This window comes from Pavona decussata, unplaced genomic scaffold, assembly GCF_977016875.1.
Source record: "Pavona decussata unplaced genomic scaffold, jaPavDecu1.1 SCAFFOLD_92, whole genome shotgun sequence".
Lineage (NCBI taxonomy): Eukaryota > Metazoa > Cnidaria > Anthozoa > Scleractinia > Agariciidae > Pavona > Pavona decussata.
This window is the reverse complement of record NW_028145509.1, coordinates 4328044-4350003: the sequence shown is the minus strand read 5'-3', so window position 1 is coordinate 4350003 and position 21960 is coordinate 4328044. Positions and strand designations below refer to the sequence as shown.

At 38.6% G+C, this 21960-nt stretch overlaps 1 protein-coding gene across 1 annotated transcript; it reads right to left on the bottom strand.

The window, feature by feature from the left end:
• Positions 1 to 10085: 10085 nt before the first annotated feature.
• Positions 10086 to 21427, bottom strand: LOC146473973 (uncharacterized). The gene is made up of 3 exons (XM_085117634.1): positions 21254 to 21427; positions 17596 to 17770; positions 10086 to 12044 (listed from the first exon to the last, which is right to left on the bottom strand). The coding sequence occupies exon 3, from the start codon at positions 11996 to 11998 to the stop codon at positions 10724 to 10726; it is 1275 nt and encodes a 424-aa protein (XP_084973760.1). The 5' UTR covers positions 11999 to 12044; positions 17596 to 17770; positions 21254 to 21427; the 3' UTR covers positions 10086 to 10723.
• Between the last annotated feature and the right edge of the window lie 533 nt (positions 21428 to 21960).

The window sequence follows — 21960 nt, the reverse complement described above, 5'->3', positions numbered from 1 at the left end:
CGCCAATGCTTATTTTTTAACTTACTGTTCTAGAACCAGTTTAATGAGTGTCTTCGGTGTTTGAATAAAATTTTGACGTAGCGTTCGCCGGTATTTTTGCGGCTACAGAAAGCCTGGAAGAAAAATTCAATATTGAACGAGATTATGAAATCTATGACCTCTGCGAAACTAGTGCATTGCTCTACCAACTCAGCGAGCTAATTTCATGGAGCCAATATATTTACTTTGGTGAACGAAAATCACAAATCACCGGGAGAATGAAGAATTTTTTGAAAAATGAGGGAATTCGAAGGAAAAGCAAAACCTTCAACAGTGTTAGCTCCTAAATTATATATTTATTCAACAGATAAATAGATTAACGCTTGCTTTGTTGGATATGAGTTTTTAACTTCGAACAGGATTTAAATTGAATGTTCCCTACAATCACGTGTTGACATCGTGCAAAACATGTAAGATATATATTATTTACTTATAAATAAATAAACCTATCCTCGAGTCGTCGCTTCTCCTCTTGTTCCTTGCAATATCATTTTAGCCATTCTTCGTCTGCTACCGGCTCGTCCGCGTACGGTTCGAGTGTATCATCGTCACTCGTATTACTTGTTTCGTGGACGCCATCTAGACCCATCTATCGCCTCATCTCGACTTCGACGCTTTCAAATTCGTCCTAGCTGCTTTCTTCAGCGGTTTGCTCACTTTCCGTGTCAGATAAGTTTTCTGCCATGGAATATACTTATTTGGAGCTAATTTTTTCCTTCCTACCGGTGAATCTGACGATTTTCTTTCTGCCGCGAACGGACTTCACTGAAGGTCAAGTGAGTGCATAGACACGAGAGTTCTTGAATCTACGTCACAGACTATGTCATGGGGCCCTATTGTGAGCCAGTCGGCATTCTTATCAGCGGGGCGGATTGACCGCAATAAAATAGGATTTCAAAGGTTTGTAAAATTCATAAAAAATTTATGCAAATTCAAAAAATATTTTTTCGCTGAAGTTCTTCGGGTGATGTTTAGATTTAGATAAGAAAATAAAAAGAATAAAGTTATGGGCACTTTAAAGTTTAATAGTATTTTGATGAGCTCCTAAAATGTAGCAATTCATGTGCAGCCATTGAAAGCAGTTTGGTACAGTTTCTCGGTTTCCGTATAATTTCTTTCCAACTATAATTGAGTTTATGGATTCTTTTCCACAGTGTGTTTGATTTGTAACCATTCTACTTATAGCTACAGACAAGCACGTTTCTGTGGTACTAATTGCTTTTTTTATGCTCGACAGGCTAGTTCTGTCTTTTGAGTCTGTGGATAAAACTAATAAGGGTGTGACCAAATGAAAGCTACGGAACAGTGCTTTCCTTTAATTTGGTGCTGTTTATTGTGCTATACAAGGTGGTTCTAACTTTTGAGTCCGTGGATGAAATCCTTAAGTGTGACCATTCAAAAGGAAAGCTACTAAGCAGTACTTTCCTGTGGTGCCGTTTATTATTCTGTGCAAGGCGGCTCTAACTTTTGAGTCTGTGGGTGAAATCCTAAAGTGTGACTATTCAAATGAAAGTTACTAAGCAGTATTTTTCTGTGGTGCTGTTTATTATGCTGTACGTGGTGGTTCTAACTGTTGAGTGAGCAGATGAAATCCTAAAGTGTGATTATTCAAATGAAAGGCACTGAGCAGTATTTTCCGTGATACTGCTCGGCTATCCCGTGGTTTTTAATTGTCGAAGTTGACGAGATCCTTAAGTGTGACCATGAAAATGAAAGGCAATTGACTAAAACTCTCTTTTGGTGCTTCCTAGAAAAGTTTCTCATGAAATTACAACCATTCATTATTTATTTACTTGAAAACGCTCTAATAGATTTTTTTTTTCTAATTTCGCCTGCAAGTTGTCTAGATTGAGTAGCATCTGACTAGATTTCTAGATAATCGACAATGTTTAAAATGAGAGGCTATGCACTACCGTTGCTATGGTAATAGTTGTTGCTAGGAAACTGATGAAAAAATTAACTTTGATCATATGTTGAAATGATGATCTAGTATGTAGGAGATCGAAGTTTATCTTCTATGCGAGATTGTAATTTCAAAACTCCCACCCTAAAAAAAACTGCTGCGATCGAGCCTCCTCAAATAACTTGAGGAAGCGGTGAGCTGCTTTTTAATCTGAGTAACACAATGAATGTATCCGGAGAACAAAAATGCGTAAATCAAGAATTAATTAAAGGTACCGCGGATTGGATCGGCAAATTGAATGGAAATCTAATGAAAAGTTTTAATATATTAGATTAAAGTTAGAGGCATTAGCTTTTTTTTTTTTTACTTAAAAGGAAAGAGCGAAATTATTTCGATAAATCTTGGAAAGCAAAGCAGAAAGCAGTAGATAAGCGTCGATAAAAGTAAAATTGAATGAATTTTTTATGGCCTTCTCTTAACTGCGTCGAATGTAACAAAGGTTTCCTCTACAGTCATCTTACTGATCAAATACTTTGATAAATAAATAAATAGATTTTTAAATAGAAAAAAAAAGTAACACACGACTAAATAAATAAACAAATAAAATAAAACACGTTCCCTTCAAAAATCAATGAAACTTAGTTGAATATTTCTTCATTTTGGAGTTAAAAGTCATAGTTCTTTTTTTTTTATTTCTATATGTTGATAGAGGACGGCTGTCTTATGGAACAGTAACGTTTGCCCGATAGACTGCCACCCATAAATAGTTACTCTTCTGGATTAAAATTATTGTTCTCATCGAAATTTTTGACACAAGCTGGGAAATCCGGCGAGGACCTTCCTTTGGATTGTCTTGAGTTTACTCTCGTCCATGATTGCTTCGAATTCGTTAGCATATTTTCGTCCTTTTAATTTTAAAATTGCCTTGAGTAGTGCATTTGAGTTGGCATTCTATGTCACATCAATGCTCTTAGAGATTTCTCAGGGACACCTCACAGCTCATTGCCTTAGATATCAGTTCGAAAAGCCTCAGAAATTCGGATTAGTTTTAACGAAAATCTAGTACTAAGTCTTCTTCGGCCGAAACGTCACCTCGAAATTTTGTAACACTTAAAAGCTAACTCCTTTCGTTTCTGGTCGCAAATATCTGGTTAAGAGTGTGAGATAAAGCCAGTTAGCGTTTACTTAAAGCCAGCAACGCTAGTAAATTAGGGAAAAAAGATTCCCTTCTCAATTATCAGGTTAAGCATCCGAGCAGATCAAGTTGTATTAGCTTGACAAATTTGCCTTTAAAACATTTTAACTATTTTGCTATAATGTTCTCGTTGGGAGGGCCTGATTACTTCAGGATATTGGCTGTCTAGTTGCATGAGTTTGATACGTAGATCATTCCCCCGTATTCAGTTCCTGCATTTCGTCTTCTTGTCGTGGTTCGTCTGCGCCGTTAAGCTCATTTCGAATCACGTTTTTCTCGCCGGGTGTGTTTCTATCAGCAAACGAAGCGCCATGAACGATGACTTCAGGGTCCCGTCCTGGATCTTCTTCTCTTAATCCTTGATTTCTTCCCTGGCCATTCTGCTCATGGCTTGTGATTTCAGCCTGCCGGTGTCTCGTTTGTGGTTGCACAGCATTGTTCCGTGGCCCAAATAGACGTCTCTCATAAGCTGTAGCTTCGTGGTAGTTTCTTCGAAGTAGCATTTCAATAAGGGCAATTCGGAACTGTTTGTTTTTCACCGTGTAAATGATTGGATTGATGACAGAGTTCAAAATCGTCGGTAGCATTCCAGTATGGCGAACTGCTGCTTTAACAACACTTGAGATTTCTTCACCGTAAATATTTCGGAGAAAAATCATAACAAGCAATGGCGCACCAAAACATACGACAACAGCCGCTAGAATTGTTGCGGTTAATTTAAGTGATTTCTTCTCCTTTGTAAATTTGGTTCTGGCTTCAAAGGATACTTGGTGGGCAAGGATATGCTGTTCTTGTCGCCGAGCTTCTCTGTATACAAGAACTTGAAACACGATGACTAACAAAACAACTATTGGGGCAGAATAAAGTATAATGACCCTTCCCTGAGGTGACGCGATCGACAAGACATTGACTATCCACACCAGAGCAGATCCAATCATAAGGCGAGTTTTCGTTATCAACGATTCATTAGCAAAGCAGTATTTAATGGTAAAATATCGCTCCCCGCCGATTAAAGCCAGATGATAAAGAGAGGTGGAAGCTGAAGTCATAAGACAGACGGTAAATGCGTCGCTTATGGTACAAAATTCGTCAAAACCTTTACCCTGGGGAAGCAAAACTGTTATGGTCAAGTAAAGGGGCTGTACAACAAGCCCAACCATTAAATCTGTAACTGCTAAGCAAGCCAAGAGGACATTAGAGGGCGTTTGTAGTCTTCGTTTAGTTTTCACGGTCAACACTACCAACACGTTCAAGAAAACTGTAAAAGGCCAAGCGATTGAATTGATGATTGCAGCTGTGATAAGCAAACCAAAAAGATTGTCAGGAATACGTTGCAGTGTGGCATCGGCGAAAAAAAAGCCTGGGCATAAATTTTCAGACAAGCCAGACGGAGTAAACGGATTCATGCTTGTTCGATCTTCAGTTTTCACGCGTACGGGCTGAAGATAAGGTTTAACGCAAAAAGCACTGATGCTTTGTTACCCTTTTTTTCTCAGCCTGAAACAGTGAATGTAATCTGAAAAGAAATAAGGAGACAACAAGCCGACCGAGCACCTGATTGGGCCAAAGCAACTGTCATGACCGATGCTAAAATCTTAAGTTAAATAAATCCAATATTTCTTTCAATCTGGTGGGTTGAGGTTCTCTCTTTAATAGATTCACCTTTTAATTAATATTGAGACAAAGGTGACAAATCAGAGGTTCTCAGTCAACTTAATAATTTTATGTCAATGAATTTCTACAAAACTAAGAAAATCTTAACTAACGCCGCCACCTCACTCAATGCTGATGTAGTCCTCTGCTTCTGTACCGCTATTTCATAATTCTGAGTTCTTCTTAATTTCCAATTCGATTTTTGTTATACTTTGGAATAAACGGCAATTCTGTGCTTTTATTTCATGAGTTATTGAAATTTCAACAAATTTCTACAAAACTAAGAAAATCTTAACTAACGCTGCCGCCTCACTCAATGCTGATATAGTCCTCTGCTTCTTCACCGCTATTTTATAATTCTGAGTTCTTCTTAATTTTCAAAGCGATGTTTGTTGTACTTTTTAATAAACGGAAATTCAGTGCTTTTATTTTGAGTTATTGAAATTTTAGTTAAATGGATTTAATATATAACATAAGATTATAGCGTTAGTCATTTCATTAATCAGCTGCTCCTTCAGCCTCTTGTTTCCTCATTTCTTTTCAGAATACATTAATTCTTTCAGTAACTTTAATAAAGCAACTGTAAGTTTTTGCGTGAAACCTTATTTTCATCACGTGCTCGTGAAAAGATCAATATCTAGGTATCTTCAGGAAAAGACATTTTAATTATCTATTAGCTAATAATTTTACCCTATAATCGTATATTCATAATTTTACGATAGATAAAATATTCATGTATAAACCCATAGGGTCAGTTATTTAAACAGAGTCTAACTTAGACAATCATGGGGCCTCCAAATCTGTTTATAAGTGCTCTATTTTAAGAAGATTGATAGTTTCTACTCTGGGATACAAGTCTTCTTGTTACCGTCGGCAGTAGACATTGTTTAGATATGATTGTTGGAAAAATAAAATGGCTTAGAACGTATTTTTGTAAGACACTGGCTGCGGTCACATCTGGGCTACTAACCATAGTTAAGACGGGGATAACTACAGTTAGCTATTTCGGTAATGACCACTTCTCTGTTCGCTCTAACTATAGTTAGAAAATTTACGCCTCAATGATCCAAAACAATACAGACTAACTATAGTTATACCCAAGCAGGGCTCATGGGTTAGTCTTAAGTTTACAAACAAACAACCAATCAGAATGTGACAATTCTTTTTGCAAGTGCGAGATGAGCATATATAAATATGCAAAACAAAAACCAAGCGTGAAGCGAGGGGAAAACCATAAACAACAAACAAAAAGTTTATATGCAACAAGGAACCGACACCTGTAAGCTTTAAGCTTTTGTGCAGCCGTCCTTGAATTTGCTGCGATAAATTCCAGACCTACCTCGCAGGATTCTTCTCGATTTTCCTTAAACTACGAGGTAAGTTGAGTCCTAGCTTTTCTTGATGTTCTATCTAATGATTTATCTTTTAATAATACTTTTTTACTTTGAAAATTATCCATCGTTTTAGCCAGCAAGGAAGTACGCCATACAAGGCTAATTAGAACTAACTGTAGTTAACTGCGTGGTGTGACCGCAATGTTGACCGAAAGCACTAACTACAGTTAGGTATAGAACTAGGTATGACGTCACGTTACGTCGTAGATGTGACCGCAGCCGTTGTCTGAAGGAGCTTCATAACTATAATTAAATGGTTTTTCACATCAGACTCCCACACGGCAAATATGTACGGTAGGGATGTAAAATCCCTATTTACCATTTATTGATATTTTAACCTTCTCTAAATAAAGTTTTCTATTGTATTCTACCCCTATTCTGCGAACGATCCGAAGAAGGCCTTTTCCAAGGTCGGGTTGGGGCTGTTAAGTGAACAACGAGCTTTATCTGGATACAAAATACGAAAATTTTAATTCAGTTACCAAAGATATGCGTTTGTCTGTCTTGGTATCTAACGCATAGCCTGCGTCGCAGGGGCATGAAAAATATTTTGGGCGCAAAAAAGAGCGTGGAGCGCGAGGGAGGGAGACACGCGAGGGCGAAGGGAGCGCCTGCCCGTGAAGCCAACCAAAATCGTTTAGAGAACTGAAAATTCCCATTGGTGGAGAGGCTCCCGAGGGATAAGTGGTCGCGTTGATTAGGCGAGAAAGCTGTCAGTCAGATAAAAAATGCGAGATCGTTTGTAAACTTGTAAACGGCAAAAAATGTTGTGGGAATTTGCTGACAGGAATTAGGAAAAAAAGGCTTGATTTTTCAGTTATTGACCAGTGTTCCTGGCACGGGTGATAAGCCGCAGACAAGGAGGTGAAGGTTTTGCCGGAATTCTTGTAATTACACCGCTTACGAGCATAATTCAAGATCAGATCTCGGAGGTCAGTTCAATGGGATTATCTGCCTAGCACCTGTAATTTGACAGAAAAAATTCTAACTCTGTGAATAATGCTGCTACAGAAATAATTCTAGCCTCTTAATATGCATTTATACAAGGAGAATAGAGGAAAAATAACATTTGGCTGTTCCTAAAAATATTTGAATGTTCAAAACTTGTGCTTGTTGTTTCAGTTACCTAACTTTTTTCAAACTTTGTTCAATTTTGCTCAAAATTAGTCCCTCAAAAGGGAACTACTCCTTCCTCTTTTACTGGAGCAGGAGACATCGTCTGTCATGGAACACCTTACTCTCCATGAAACAAATCTCTAGTCCCTGTTCAAATACCGTTTTATAATTAGATTTCGCTTTTTGTATGGATAAGTTCTTTGCGGGTGGCCATTCAAAGTAAAGGGTATTTGACAGTGAAATATTTTAAAAAAGGGTATAATTTAGAACTTTTTTAGACCTTGATTTTGAGTTATCTCAGAACAAATTTAAAAAGGGTGAAAAGTTTTACCATTAAGAAAGAAACGGGAAACTCAAGAGAAAGAGCACATCTAGTCACACAGATGCATCAGAGAATTGACTCTGTAGTGTACGTTAAAGCGCTTAAGTGTGAGTGAATCCATGAATGTCCAGTGAATGTCTTTCTGAGCGTTTGCCCAAGTAAGGAAATGAGGACCACACGAGGCAAAGAAACAAATCTTCGACCTCAGGTCGGTAGAAATCGAGCCCCAAACCTCCGGATTTGATCAAATGTTGCTCTTCCCCATCCGGTCTCCCATTTTCCGTTACTAGGGCAAACGCTTAGGAAATTCATGGGGTTACTTAGCACTTTAACCGTGATACACTGCAGAGGGAGGGGAGAGTCCGCCCAGAGGTCGAAACCCTCTTATATGCAGTCAGAAAAATTGCAACTCTTTTTTGGTGAGTCTGTTTGAGATATATTTTCAAAGGGCCTTTTTAAAAAAAAAAAACATACCAAAATGACAGGTTCTCTACCCTTTCCTATACCTCAGCTGGTAAAATTCCCTCTCTTTTATATACCCCTAGTCTGAAAAAGGTTCTTCTTTAGGGCGGAGCCTCCATGTATGAATCATTATAGACAGTAGCCCCTTCCCCCCTCCCGGGAATACGGGTACCGGCCGGGATGTCCTTCATGCATTGCTACATCAGATAAGCCGTTGGGAGGGCATGCACAAAGGGATTAGTTACCCTGTAATCGTGGGACTAGTCGCAGGTAGTCCCATGTAATGTTCACACGAGAGATTTGTTGCGGAGAAAAATCCGATCAGGTTTTCGATTGGTTGACTCTTTTTTTGTCAGTCTCAGGGACTTGTCCCACACGGCACACACGAAGAGAAGGGCACAACAGCTGGCACAATTTTTAAACAGCGGCTGGAATTAAGGTTACCGTATACCTTTAGAGGTGTCTCGCGTCCAAGCGACGTAGCGCGTCCGGTTTAAACTGTAGATACATAAACTCCTATATCAAATTAAAGCCTATAGAGCTGACTATCAAACTTTACCAAGATTTTTGAAATAAAATGAATTGCCGAATTATTAGCACTGTTTTCTCAAATCAATCTTTTCACTTGGAGGAGACACTTTAAAGAGCTAAAACACAAAGGGAATTTGTTCTTTTGCCTCCAAATTTGTACAGTAGCTAGTTTAACATATAACAACAAAAACGTGTCTGCGAATTATTTTTCTTTCGAAATATTTTTTCTCCGAGAGCGATTCTTGTACGATCAATCCACATTTTTTAAATCCAATTTCGAAAATGTTCTGTAACTTTTCACTGGATTGAATATGTGAAAACGCAGACACGTTTTTTTAGCGCTTTGAGTCCGGAAACTGAGGAGCAAATTAAATTAGCGAAAAACAAAATTCGCGTTGACTTGTAGCTTTCAAAAGGTGATTCGGACCCTCGCATTTAGAGGTCGTGGAAAATTCGACAATTCACTTTACTTCAAAATTCTTGGTATAGTTTGATAGCCAGCTCTATAAGCTTTAATTTGATATAGGGGTTTAGGTATCTAAAGTTTAAACTGGACGCGCTACATCGCTAGGACGCGAGACACCTCTGAAGGTATACGGTAACCTTAAATGAAAAACAGGTATGGAGTTTAGTTTCTAACGAAACTGTGGTGCTGCGTCTGCGGGATGGTGAACACGAATGTTTGGTTTCATCGTAAAACTTAGTGATTTGAACATTTTCATGACGAAGGGCTAGCGCCTCAAACTGTCAGCTTCCGAAACTCTTTAAGTTGATAAAACTAAATATCCGATGAAATGACAAGCGGAGTTCATGAATAGATTCGCCATGACGAAGTTAGCAAAAATGTTAGGTTTCGTAGAAAGAAGCTTGACTTTGACGATTTTTACAGAGAACTGTGTGAATATATCACTGCCCACACAGCATACATTTCTTTGTGAAAATCGCGATCACTTAATTTAAATGAGACCTGGTTGCTAAATTCAGAATAACTGAGGAATTAATATTATTTCTGAACTCGGTTTTTAGCTGTTGAAAAAACGTCACTCTAACCACGAATTGCGGCGCGATTTGAAGAGCCAAGGTCCTTCGCGGGGACAAATTTTGTAACCACGAGGCCACGAGTACATTTTAACGAACTTGGGTGATTTTACTGGGACATAGTAAAGAAAACAAGGACCCTAATGTGTGCCCACCTCCAGGTGATTTGGTATTTAGTGACACCTGCAGTCTTGATCAGACTGTCCTGTAACCTCACTAAACTTCAGCTTTTGTAATTGAAATGAGGGGTGGTGGGAGGTGAGGTATTTTAATTTTTGTGAACTTGTCTTTGTTTTCAGACTGGCAATCAATGAGAAAACATCCTTTGATAAAAAAATATATATCCAGCTTCGTCTAGAAACATCGGCAAATCAGTCCAAGTTTATCGAAAGAAACACGAGCTTATGAGGGATTTTTAACACAATAAGAACATGCAGGCAAGAAACGTTTTGGGTCAATACTGCTTCTTATTGTGCTTCCCCGCCATCCTTCATACATCCTATGTAAAGCGTTTTTTGTTGTTGTTGTTGTTGTTGTTGTTGTTGTTGTTGCTTTGTTTTGCTTTTTTGTTTGTTCGTTTGTTTGTTTGTTTGTTTTTCTTAAGCTCGGTTTATCTATGTAATTCCTGTTCCCACCTGGCATAGCAACAACTGATCAAATAGAGTAAACTCACAAACTCACAAAAAAACTTTTCGGATTTGAACTCACGAAGTAAAAACGTCACCTTTAACGGACTTCGTTACTTTTCACGTTTGACTGTTTCTATAAACAGAGTGACAAAGCAAAACAAGTTGTGTGATTTCTTGGAACAAAAGCAATACTGTACAAGTTATAGGGTGCTAAGAAAAAACGGAATTGTAGAAAAGGCGTTGAAGCTCCTATTTTTCTCTTTGCTACAATGAGCAACCACCACTTGTAGCTGTTTTTTTTTTTTTTTCGTTGCGTGGTCTGTAGTATAAGCAGACCTATGTTTTGGTCAAAGCATTGTTCAAGTTTCCAGAAAGAGCATTTTCCTCCGAAGTCATTTCACAGAGCTGTGTCCTTCCAAGACAACTGCCAAACTAGTGTCTCTATAGACCTTCCTGTTTGCTGTTTATAACGCCAACAAGAAGTTCATAGATAGAGTACGAATTATCGGGGGCCTCTTGTTTGATAACCTGCTCCGAGCTGTACGTTCTTTTCTGGTGCTCTACATCTCGTTCAGACGTGTCACTTTGAGGTGGATCAACAGATTTCCCTCCTTTGTGTGATCGTTTATGTAACCTAAGATATCCCTCACAACTAAAACATCGGTCACATTGGTCGCACGGAAACGATCTCTTTTCGAAATGTGCTTGCCTATGTTTATTACGACTGTCTGCTTGGGTAAAACGCTTTCCGCATTGATCGCATTCAAAAGGTTTTTCTCCGGTGTGTGTTCTTTTGTGCCTCGTCAGAGTAATAGCTTGATTGAAACATTTGCCGCAATACTCACATTCAAAAGGTTTAACTCCGTTGTGATTTCCAATGTGTCTCTTAAGATTTCCTGACTTGCCAAAACACTTGCCACAAAGGTCACACTGAAAAGGCTTCTCTCCACTATGCGTCTTTTCATGTTGCTTTAGATGCCCTTTTTGACCAAAACACTTCCCACACTGGCCACATTGAAACGGTCTCTCTCCGCTGTGTCTCTGTTGATGTTTATTTCGATTTCCAGATTCAGCGAAGCGTTTGCCGCAATAATCACACTCAAACGGCTTCATTCTATCCTTAATGTGTGTTTCCTCGTGTTTTTTAAGGGTACTCTTTTGGTTGAAACATCTGCCACACTTATCACATTTAAAAGGCAGGTCACCGCCATGTGCCAGTTTGTGCTTCTGGAGATACTCGGCTGAAGCGTAAAATTTGCCACACAGCTCGCATTCAAACGGTTTAATTCCGCTGCGACTGTGAGTTTCTTCATGTTTCGTTAGGACGGCTTTTCGGTTAAAACATTTGCCACACTGTTGACATTCAAAAGGCCTCTCTCCACTATGCGTTAACCTATGCTGTTTCAGTATACTTCTTTGATTAAAACACCTACCGCACTGATCGCATTCAAAAGGCTTCTCTCCACTATGTATCCTCTCATGCTGTATAAGATGCCCTTTATGACCAAACCTCCTGCCACAATGGTTGCATTCGAAACGTTCCTCTCGCCTGTGTGTCTCATTATGTCTTTCTAAATAGTCTGTTTTACTAAACTTTTTGCTACATTGATTGCATTTAAACGGTTTCTCTCCGTGTGTCATTATATCTCGTTCCTGACTTCCGGGCTTCGCTACCTGAAGTGTTAGAGTACCGGTTTCAGTGTGACTTGCAGCCATCGCGTAACGCTTAAGACTGAGAGAAATCCCTTCGGCCTTCGTTAGCCTAAAGAGAAAAAGAAATAATACAAACTGATTAACTGGACATCTTACAGAAGAATTATACCGGTACACGCTCATCTTACATGTATGTGTATATATACACTGTACATGTATTTCGTCTATTACGACTACACAGGACGTTCGAATTTAACCGTCCACCAAGAGAAAATGAAGTAAAGAGTGTACACTTGTATCTTTGCAGTAATTCACGTAGCGGAAGAAATAGTTCAATCGCGTCAAGTTGTCGTTTCGCTTGGTAAGCATATCGAGGAACCATTCAAGCAACGAGCTCAATATTTTGTCGATTTCGCGTAATTCGACTGATTCTCGACGATCAATTCTCGGTTCTCGATTATCACGCACTGGTGTTTCAGGTGAAAACACAAGAAAGCTGGCTTCCAGACCCGACACCGTAAAAAGGCAATTTAAGGAGATTTGGTGAGAACCACGCCTATTGACCTCCTCAAAATTCTTCATTGACTCCCCGACTTTGAAAGTTACCTGGAACACTGATCAAGAGAATCGAGTCAAAAAAGCAAGACTTGAAAGAGATCGCCAGCTCACTTTTAATCGGTACCGTTAGCGAGCAGCGGGCTCCACTGCCTTAAATTTGTACATGTGTATACAAAGCAAGCAGTAGCTTCGTAGAAATCCAACACTGGATTCGCCGGTTGGTTGTACCAACGCGTGAACAAACTGACCCAATAGCTCAAAAGTTAATCGTTTGATTATCATTGTGTCACATACAGCTTTAAGCGTGAGGATCGAAATGCAGCAATCACCATCAACCACGGTGCTACTTATTTTTAATTCTGACAGGACTGAAGGCCAGAAGATCTAAGATACATGTACCTGTTAAAGAGTTGACTAGTCAAAGCAATAAGAAATTGAAGGGGTGAGTGGTAAAAAGCCCTAAGTGACATCTGATCTTATGCAAAATTCTCCTTTGTTCATACAAGGAAGAACAAGGCAATTTGCTAGGAGAATTAAGCACTCAATCAGATGTCACTTAAGGCTTTTTTCCACGCACCCCTTCAATTTAAAAAGAGGATATATACCATCCAGAATAAGCAAAAAAGTGAATTGCACCATGCAGTATGTAACAGCTTTGATTCACACTTGAGACTACAGCTGTAGGCCCACTGATTCATACAAAAATTAATTTTATTGTAACGCCATGATCACCAAAACTCAACTTTAACTGAATGGATTGAGTCTGTTGGACACAAAGGATAGAATACCACAGCAAGATAGACTGCAAAACAGTCGTATTTTTTGCGCCGGTTTGTCGTAGGAGTACGCGCGGTCTTCGATCGAAAGGTCTGGACCGAGTGTGAAAACGGAGAGTGGGACTGGGGACGCCCTGCGCCGGGCGTGTGAGGCTCGCGCTCGCGCGAATCCACGCTTACGGCGCTTCGCGCCTTTGTAAGAAAAAAAATGACTGTTTTGCAGTCTAACAGCAAGAAAATGGGCATGACCTTTTGAAGTGTAAACCAATCCAATACACACACATGTATGGCTCAGACTATTTCGTAACATAAAATTATAATAAATTATTTCCCATCCTCACTCTCTTATGAAGGTGGGTCGTTTGGTCAGTCAAAAACACAAACAAACAAAAGACTAGAAAGACAATATTTTAAATAATATTGACAAATTCGTTAATAAATATTTCCAAATAAGCCTTGATTGTATCTAGTTTTATGGACACGCATGGTCCAGCAGTTTAGGGCGCTGGACTTGAAATCCGGAGGTCCCGGGTACAAGCCCCGTCCTTGGCCGCGCTTGTATATAGCTAGCTGGTTTGCCTCCTGCCAGTTGGGATTTTTAACCTGTTGTGTTAAATTTGATTTTTTGTTTCCATTATTTCTCAGTGGAATGCCTGTAAAGTAGCTTTGGGTAGCAAAGTGCATTTCCACAAAAAAATACAATTTTTCTTTTCTTTTTTTTTTTTTTTTTCTGTGTGACTGCAATTTTTCAGCAATATTCATCTGTATGAAGGCTGATTCTGATCTCCTTAGCCCCAAGCGACCAAAATTTAATTTATTATATAAACACCAGTGTTTTATTAGGATTTCTGCCCCTGAGAAAATCCATACATTTTCACTTGTAATAATACGATATTTTTACATGTAAAAATATCAGCCAATCAGAAATCAGGAAATCTTCTTTTGTTGCCATAGCAACTTGCACTTTCGTTTACGTTTTTGTTTTCGTTTATTTTTACTGTACTTTGTAGAGCTCCGAGTTTTCACTGGGGTATTTTAAACAATGAAATACATTTATCGGGCTCTCAACTATAAGGCATGCTTTTGGTTTATGGAATGGCTGATTCTTGTTCATATAATAAACAGAATAATACATGGGTGCGTGGAGATATGGAATTTATCTTCTCGTGTTCACATTCGATATCTCACTCGTTCGTTGCGCTCACTCGTTCGATATCGATGTAAACATTCGTCGAAGATAAATTCCATATCTCCGCACGCCCATGTATTATTCTCTATTTCTCCTTACAATACCCTACTTGATCAAGAACATAGGTCGGGAGAATAAAGGCACTGATCACCAAAGACAAAAAATGTCTTGATATTAAAACAGATTCTCCCAACTACTATCACAAGAAACATTGAGAGCAATGGGGAGAATGTACATGTCAATATTGGGCCTTATATTAGTTAGAAATAACACATAACCTACATGATACAGCTCCTTCAAAAGAGTCAGATAAAGTTGCATTTTGATGGATATCAATCAAAGTAAACCCATTAAAGTTATTTGAACTCTGAGAATGCTTCAAGGCAACTGAGCCTAGAAATTAACACTTAAAAGCTAAGAGAAGGTAATTAAAAAGAGTTCAAACAGAGGATACCATATAAAATTTTTAATTGAAACTTTTAAAATTTCACTGCACAATCATGATAATTTGCGAACTCGCTTGCCTTACTGATTTTAAAAAATTTTACTATCACATACAGTGAAATTTACAGTACCGCACAAAGTAAGTTGACACTCTTGACTCGATCCTCAAAACTTGAGGACGTTGAGACGTTTGAGTTTTGAGACAGGAGAATCGAGGATCGAGCATCGAGAAACAGGGAGTTTTCAAATATGTTTTGCAATAGATACTGTAAAAGTTACCCTTTCTATAAAATGATTATAAGTTTTACTGGATTGGAAATCAACTTTTATAACGTTTCACCATCTGTCAGCAAAACATGTCATTTTTTTTTGGTTCTGTTTCCTTGAAATCCTGTCAGAATTCAGAAAAATTTCAATGGCTTTTCAATGATTGATGAACACCAAAACTCAACTTTATCCACCTTGTTTGTCATTGAACGCGGAGGGTCATGTGTTAAAAGTGACTACTGTAAAACTTAAATCTTGGAAAGAAAGCAGCTAATGATATCTGAAACTTTTTTCCTACCTTTCCAAAAAAAAAAAAAAAAAAAAGAGTTGGTCTGGCAGTAGAAACATTAACATGTTGGGGGGGGGGGGGAGGTTGTAAGAAACTGGGATAAACTAACTAAAGATTAATTTCAAAAAATGACTTGTTTGGAATCGTGATTTCTTAACATGAAAGGTTATAATATTGGGAATTTCAAGGGGAAGGGGGTCTCAAAAAGGAAACCATGAAGCTTAATTGGTCGTGCAAGTTTTCTGTAATAGCATAATTATTCCTGATTCATTGCAATTGAGTTGGATCACCAAAAGATACAGTGTACAATGTAAGACTTCTGATAATGGATTTAAAAAATCACTTTATTTAAGTATCAATGTATTTAGCGCTGAGCACTCATTAGGGATACTCTCCAGATCAAATTAGAATTTTGAAATGTTGGTTTTTCAGGACAGGGAAAAACCGGATTACCCAGAGAAAAATCTCTCAGAGCAAGGACGAGAACGAACAACAAACTCAACCCACATGACACCAAGTCTGGGAATTGAACTCAAGCCAAATTGGTGGAAGGTGAGTGTTGTCACCACTGCTCCATCCCTACTGCCCCCATGAAAAGTCGTTATAATTTGTTGTCTTATAATATTGTCTATTATTGCCTTATAAACACAAGCTGTAAAGTGGACAACAGAAAACCATACATCAAGAGCACTTTTGAGAGCCTTAACGGAGGCTGTCTAGCTCATCAGTGTATGACTATTGCAAATAAAAGTGTTACAACTGAAGTAAATAAATAAAAAGCAGCCTTGTGCTGCTGCAGTTCAAACCGGAACAATGTTGAACATTTCCCTTTCAAATGAGCAACGAGCAAAAAGGTTTAAAATAAATTTTGTTGCATGCATGTAATTGCCGTATTCTCTTTCTTAGGTATTTCCAAGTTTTAATTCGAAAGCATATACCTGTACATCTTATTTGTGACTCTCACATGTACAGCACATTGAAAATTACTTTCATAACAACATTAATATTTTTCATTTAACTACTGCAGTTATGCTGTAGATAACAATCCATTGTAAAATGAACGGTGTGCGACAAATGCAGACTGCAGATTTGCAGACCTGCAGACTTGCAGACTTGCAGACTTGCAGACCTGCAGACTTGCAGACTTGCAGACTTGCAGTCTTCTTGGACTCAACATACTGGCCTTTCCCAATTCATTTTAAAAATAATATTGTGTAACCTCCGCCATTCTACATCATGCGCTGTCCGCTAAGTACGCTTTAAGGCTACTTGGCTACTTCCACGGTTGTCCTTTATGAAATTTTTAAAGAGCTCAAATCTCGCGCAGGAATTTTTAAATTCAAACTAACTTTGGCATGGCGACCACTTGAGCAACACGTCTACATAATTTGTTTGCTATTTTAACTTTGAACTCGGATATCTCGATAACCAATTATTAATGTCTTTTGAATAACGCTGTGCAGCTAATTCGTCCTTGCCAGGCGTTCGATACCCGATAAATTCAATGCAACAGGCCTCGTTCGTCGGAGAGTTTACCCGATCCTGATATTTTAGAAAATAAAAAAATCACTAAAATTGTATTTTTGTCAGAACTTAGCCTTTGTTATGCTGTTTGCTATATAGTTTGACAAAATTTTCTCAAAACTAGCGCACGTAAGAATTTTATTCCTGAAGGACAATCGTGAAAGTAGCCAAGTATCAAAGCGTACCAAGTGGACAGCGCATGATATGGAATGGCGGAGGTTACATAATATTATTTTTAAAATGAATTGGGAAAGGCCAGTATGTTGAGTCTGCAAGTCTGCAGGTCTGCAAGTCTGCAAGTCTGCAAGTCTGCAGGTCTGCAGGTCTGCAGGTCTGCAAGTCTGCAAGTCTGCAAGTCTGCAGTCTGCATTTGTCGCACACCGTAAAATGAAGGTCTCGGTGAGAGAAAATATGATCAAGGCTCACTTGGAATTGTATATGTCAATACAGTGCATTTGTTTTCTTTATTCAACTGACTGACTGGCCCCACTATCACGAGAGAGCAATACAGGTAGGAAACAAAACATCTCGACTTATTGGCCCAGTTGGCCTACAGTTGTAAATTCATGTACGAAAAGAAAAGCCTGACATGTCAGTACGTAGTTTTACTTACCTTTAGCAATGCAAAACAGGCGATAAAGTGAGCTGTAAAGACTTGAAGCATTCAAATCAAAATTCAGGCAAATGGCGCAGTCTTGGCGGTAGAAACTAGTCTTTCCCCACCAACTGGGGACAAGCACCAGGCGATAGTGGATTGGACTTTCTGATGGAAGCTTTCAAGAAAGATCCTAAAACATAACAGTACACACACAAAAGTGAGAAGTGATCATCGCAGTGAATTTTCCAATTTATGCAATTGGAAATTAGAAGCCTGAAAAAAATTCAGGCTTCAACGTTGAAGCCTGAATTTTTTTTTTCAGGCTTCTAATTTCCAATTGCATAAATTGGAAAATTCACTGCGATGATCACTTCTCACTTTCATCTACATCCGCAGTTCATATATGAATCATTTCATATAATTTACATCATTTTGTGAGTCATGTTCGTGTGGCAGTTGAAAGACCCCCTTTAAGTTACCATACATAATGTAACGTTACTGTCCATTTCCTGTTGCTCAACTGGTATTTTCTTTAATCAGGGTTGCCGATACCATCACAGGCATCCCAAGCTTGCGTCAAGTGCTAGAGAGCGTGTAATAATTAATTACTGGTGGGTTGATGATGTTTAAACTTTCGTTAGATAAAATGAATAAACCTGACTACCTCTGGTGTATTCTTATGCGTTTGGGGGTTACTTTATTGTTTTATTCGTGAGAAAGTTTTAGTTACTAAAAAACTAAAACAGGGCAGAGATCCTTTTCTTATAGAATTATTAATAAATGGAATAATTTACCACCTGAAATTAAACTTAGCAAGTGCTTGAATAGTTTTGAGCAGAATTTAAGAAAGTATCTTCTAAAAGACTTTTTACGATGAGCTATCCTGTCACCAGTTTTTAGCTAGTTTTTAATTACTTAAATCAATTATCTGATCAGGAGGGATTTGCTGAAGCAAAGGCATGCTATTTAACTAGTCACTTGATAATGGAGTCACGATGACCCTGAAACGTCAAGCAATAAATTTTTCCTGGTTTTTTACATTAATTATCATTTTTAATATTATTTTAATTATGTACCATTTTTTTAACTTTTATTTCTTGATTATGATTGCAAATTGTCACTGAAAAACCCCTATGGGGAGTGTCAATAATGTATCGTTAGTATTGTATTGTAAGACGGAGTCAAGGCTATACACTTGGATTTTGACCATCATCTGCTTAGAGGTGGTTTGTGCCTCAAAAATCCATCCGAGGGGTGACTTTTTCACGCACAGTAAAGCCCCATGATTTGCAAACCTCGGTGAAAGCTTTATGATTCATGTTATTGAATAAAAGTTAAAATTTAGCACTATTTAAAGTTCAAAATCAACAATGTCTTATTCCCCATAAAAAGTCGTATAATTCATTTAAATTTCCAACAGTCGCCTGTAACCCAGTACTGCTGGCACCCAAAGGAGGGGTATCGAATGGTCCCATTCAATTTAAAAGTGCATGCAAAATTTGGCCTTTGTTCGAATTGCTTGCAAAAAAATACACGGGTACTCGCTTGCTCGTGCTTGCAAAATTTTTTCAACTGCTTGCAGGCTCCCATTCTCGTTAACATGTGCTCGATTGCTCGAAATTTCATTAATCCTGCTTTGTAGTTATTTTTTAAGGAATAATTAATTTGAGCGATAAGTCAACGGAAAACCCATGAAATGTTGCTTTAATTATTTTGATTAAAAAACTTAAGGCCTAGCCAAAAGAGGAGACATGTCTCCATGTCGCGCAGAAACTCGAAATGTAAGAATTCTTCTTGAAAGGCACCCAGACCTTCAGAGTTACTACTAGAGCTTGTCAGATCTGTATGGCCGTAATAGGTTAGATTCTAGAAGCCACCAAATAAATAAAGCTTCATTGCGTTGAATCTCTTTCAGTCAATCAGCAGGAGACCAGTTTGGCGAACATCGAAACCGAAGCCCGAAATGCTTGTTAGACCGAATGTCACGTTATTTACATTTCATAAGAACTATATAACCAAAAAAAAAAACCCTTCCATTTTAGCGTTGGGTTAGAAGGAGATGGAAAACTTTAGATCACAGACTTTGGATCTAGTAGGTCTCTTTGAGAGCTCTTGAAGTTCTTGAGCGCCAACCCTGATTGACTCAGGTATAGCTTCATGACGTAATTTGGCATCAAGCAGGGCACAATTGGCTGTAAGATGCAGGGACTGGTTGAACCGCCCTAGCTTTGCACCTATTGTTCTGCTTTGGAGGTGTCAGCCAGATTATTAGCTATAACTTGACACGAAAAAAACGTATCCTATTAATAAAAGAGAGATTCCAGCTGGCGGAAAATTTACGAAGTTCTCGAAGAGCTCGCTGCTCGCCATCTGTAGTTTACTAAAGTGCTTGCCACTCGTCAGCTGTATTTTCTAAAGTGCTAACTGCTCGCAAGAAAAATTTGACAACTGCTCGTGCTCGCAAAAATAAACACACTGCTGACACAGCGGCAAAATGAGTGCGCATGTTCTGGAGATTTGTGATTCAAGCGTGGATCGCTTATGAATGATCCACTCCAATCGCCAAATTCACACCTGTTACCACAATATTTTTTTTGTTGAATAAGGTATGTGATGGAGGAAGTTCAAAGGAACGTTTCCTGAAAGTGACAACCTTATCTATTTTGATTTGGGCTTATCCACGCGAAATGAGAACAAGCAATGGGAATTTTAAAAATACCACCATTTTGCCGAGTAAGATTGCTCACGCATGACAAGCACGTGCACTCATTTTGCCACTGTGTCCACAATGCTTGCATGCTTGTAAATGCTCGCAAAGACCATTCAATACCCCTCAAAGGCAATGACTTGCCAGCAATTAGCTATTACACAATCTGACTAGTGACACGATCTTGGGCTGCCTGTGATACTACATGTTTGTGATCGTATAGTATCATATTACTTCATGAGAGGACACAAAGGCAAAAGGCTGTAATGAAATCTTGTCTAAAAAGCTTTCAATATCAAAATTAATTATCAATATCAATATCAGCGTTCCTGATAAGAGAGGGATCTCACGTAAAACAAATCCAAAAATACCTGACCTCCAGACCCAACAAAATTTGTTAACTTAAAGGAGCATTGTCATAGAGATTTTGGTGTATGTTGGCCAAAACTGCACAATCATATAATTAACAAAGAATCCCTTCTCAAACGTGAAATCGCCCTAATAAGCCACTGGGAGGAAAATATGAATTGATTTCTCCGAGGAAGAACAAGCTATAATCAGTTTTCAACGATTTTCCAAAATACAGTCTTACCCGTGGTATGGCGGTGTACAAAGTAATTGAGCGTCAGTTGCAAGTTTACTGCAATCTCCTCACGACAAATAGGCCATTTTACCGTTGCTTACTCAGTGACCGGGCCTATTAATGGTGGCGAGGCTGCCGGTGACCTTGTATTGATACAGACCTCACTGCTTTTATCATGTAAATTGTGTTGTTGTGATGCAAACTAGCCTGCATTTGCATAAGAAAAGTAAAGAGATTTGTATCAAAACAAGGTCACCGGCAGCCTCGCTTCCAGCCATAAGCCAGGTAACACAGCAACAACTGTAAAATGGTCTATTGTAGTAAGCTTATATTTAACTCATTAATTCGAAATCAGTACAGCGTCACGCGAGAATGAATCTTACCTTTTTGTTACCGCTTTCTGCACATAAACAATAAAGGTTCGGAAACAAAATGACCTCCAAATCACCCGTTGTACCTTTCCATATGTCGTTCAAACAAATTCTTACCTTTAACGAGGGAAAACAGTGAATACAGTGAGCTACAATAGCTTCAAAACACGAAGACATGAACAAGTCGATATTGGACTCGATCAAACTAGTGTCCAGTTTTCTTGCAGTCATAACTTGTCACGCAACAAACTGGGCTCTAGTGGCCCTTTGACAGTCTTTTGCATCGCAATTTATTGACTGTTTTTGGCCGCTGTTGTGCCACTGCCAAGGTAAGAGAACTTCGATTTTAATAGGAGTTGGTTGCGCAGATACCCGGTATCACAGTGATTTTTGTTTCCCCGTGATATGTGTTCCCGCGAACACACATCTTTTTGTCACCATTGTTTTTCCTCAAATATGGCTGCCAGTGATGCTTGTCTCACTCTCCCCCCACCCTTCCCCTCCAAATTCTTCATAATTAAGCCCAAAAAGAATCATATTCACTTGGAATGCGACATAAATACAATGAAGGTCTTCTTTTAGGGTGTAATGAGGAGGGAAACGTATTTTCAATGTATATCTGTCACTGTAATACTAATGGAAAATGTAAAGTAACCAACGCAAAATGACGCATAATGAAAATAAGTCAAAATGTAGCACAGGTCGGTACCAGAAGTAGG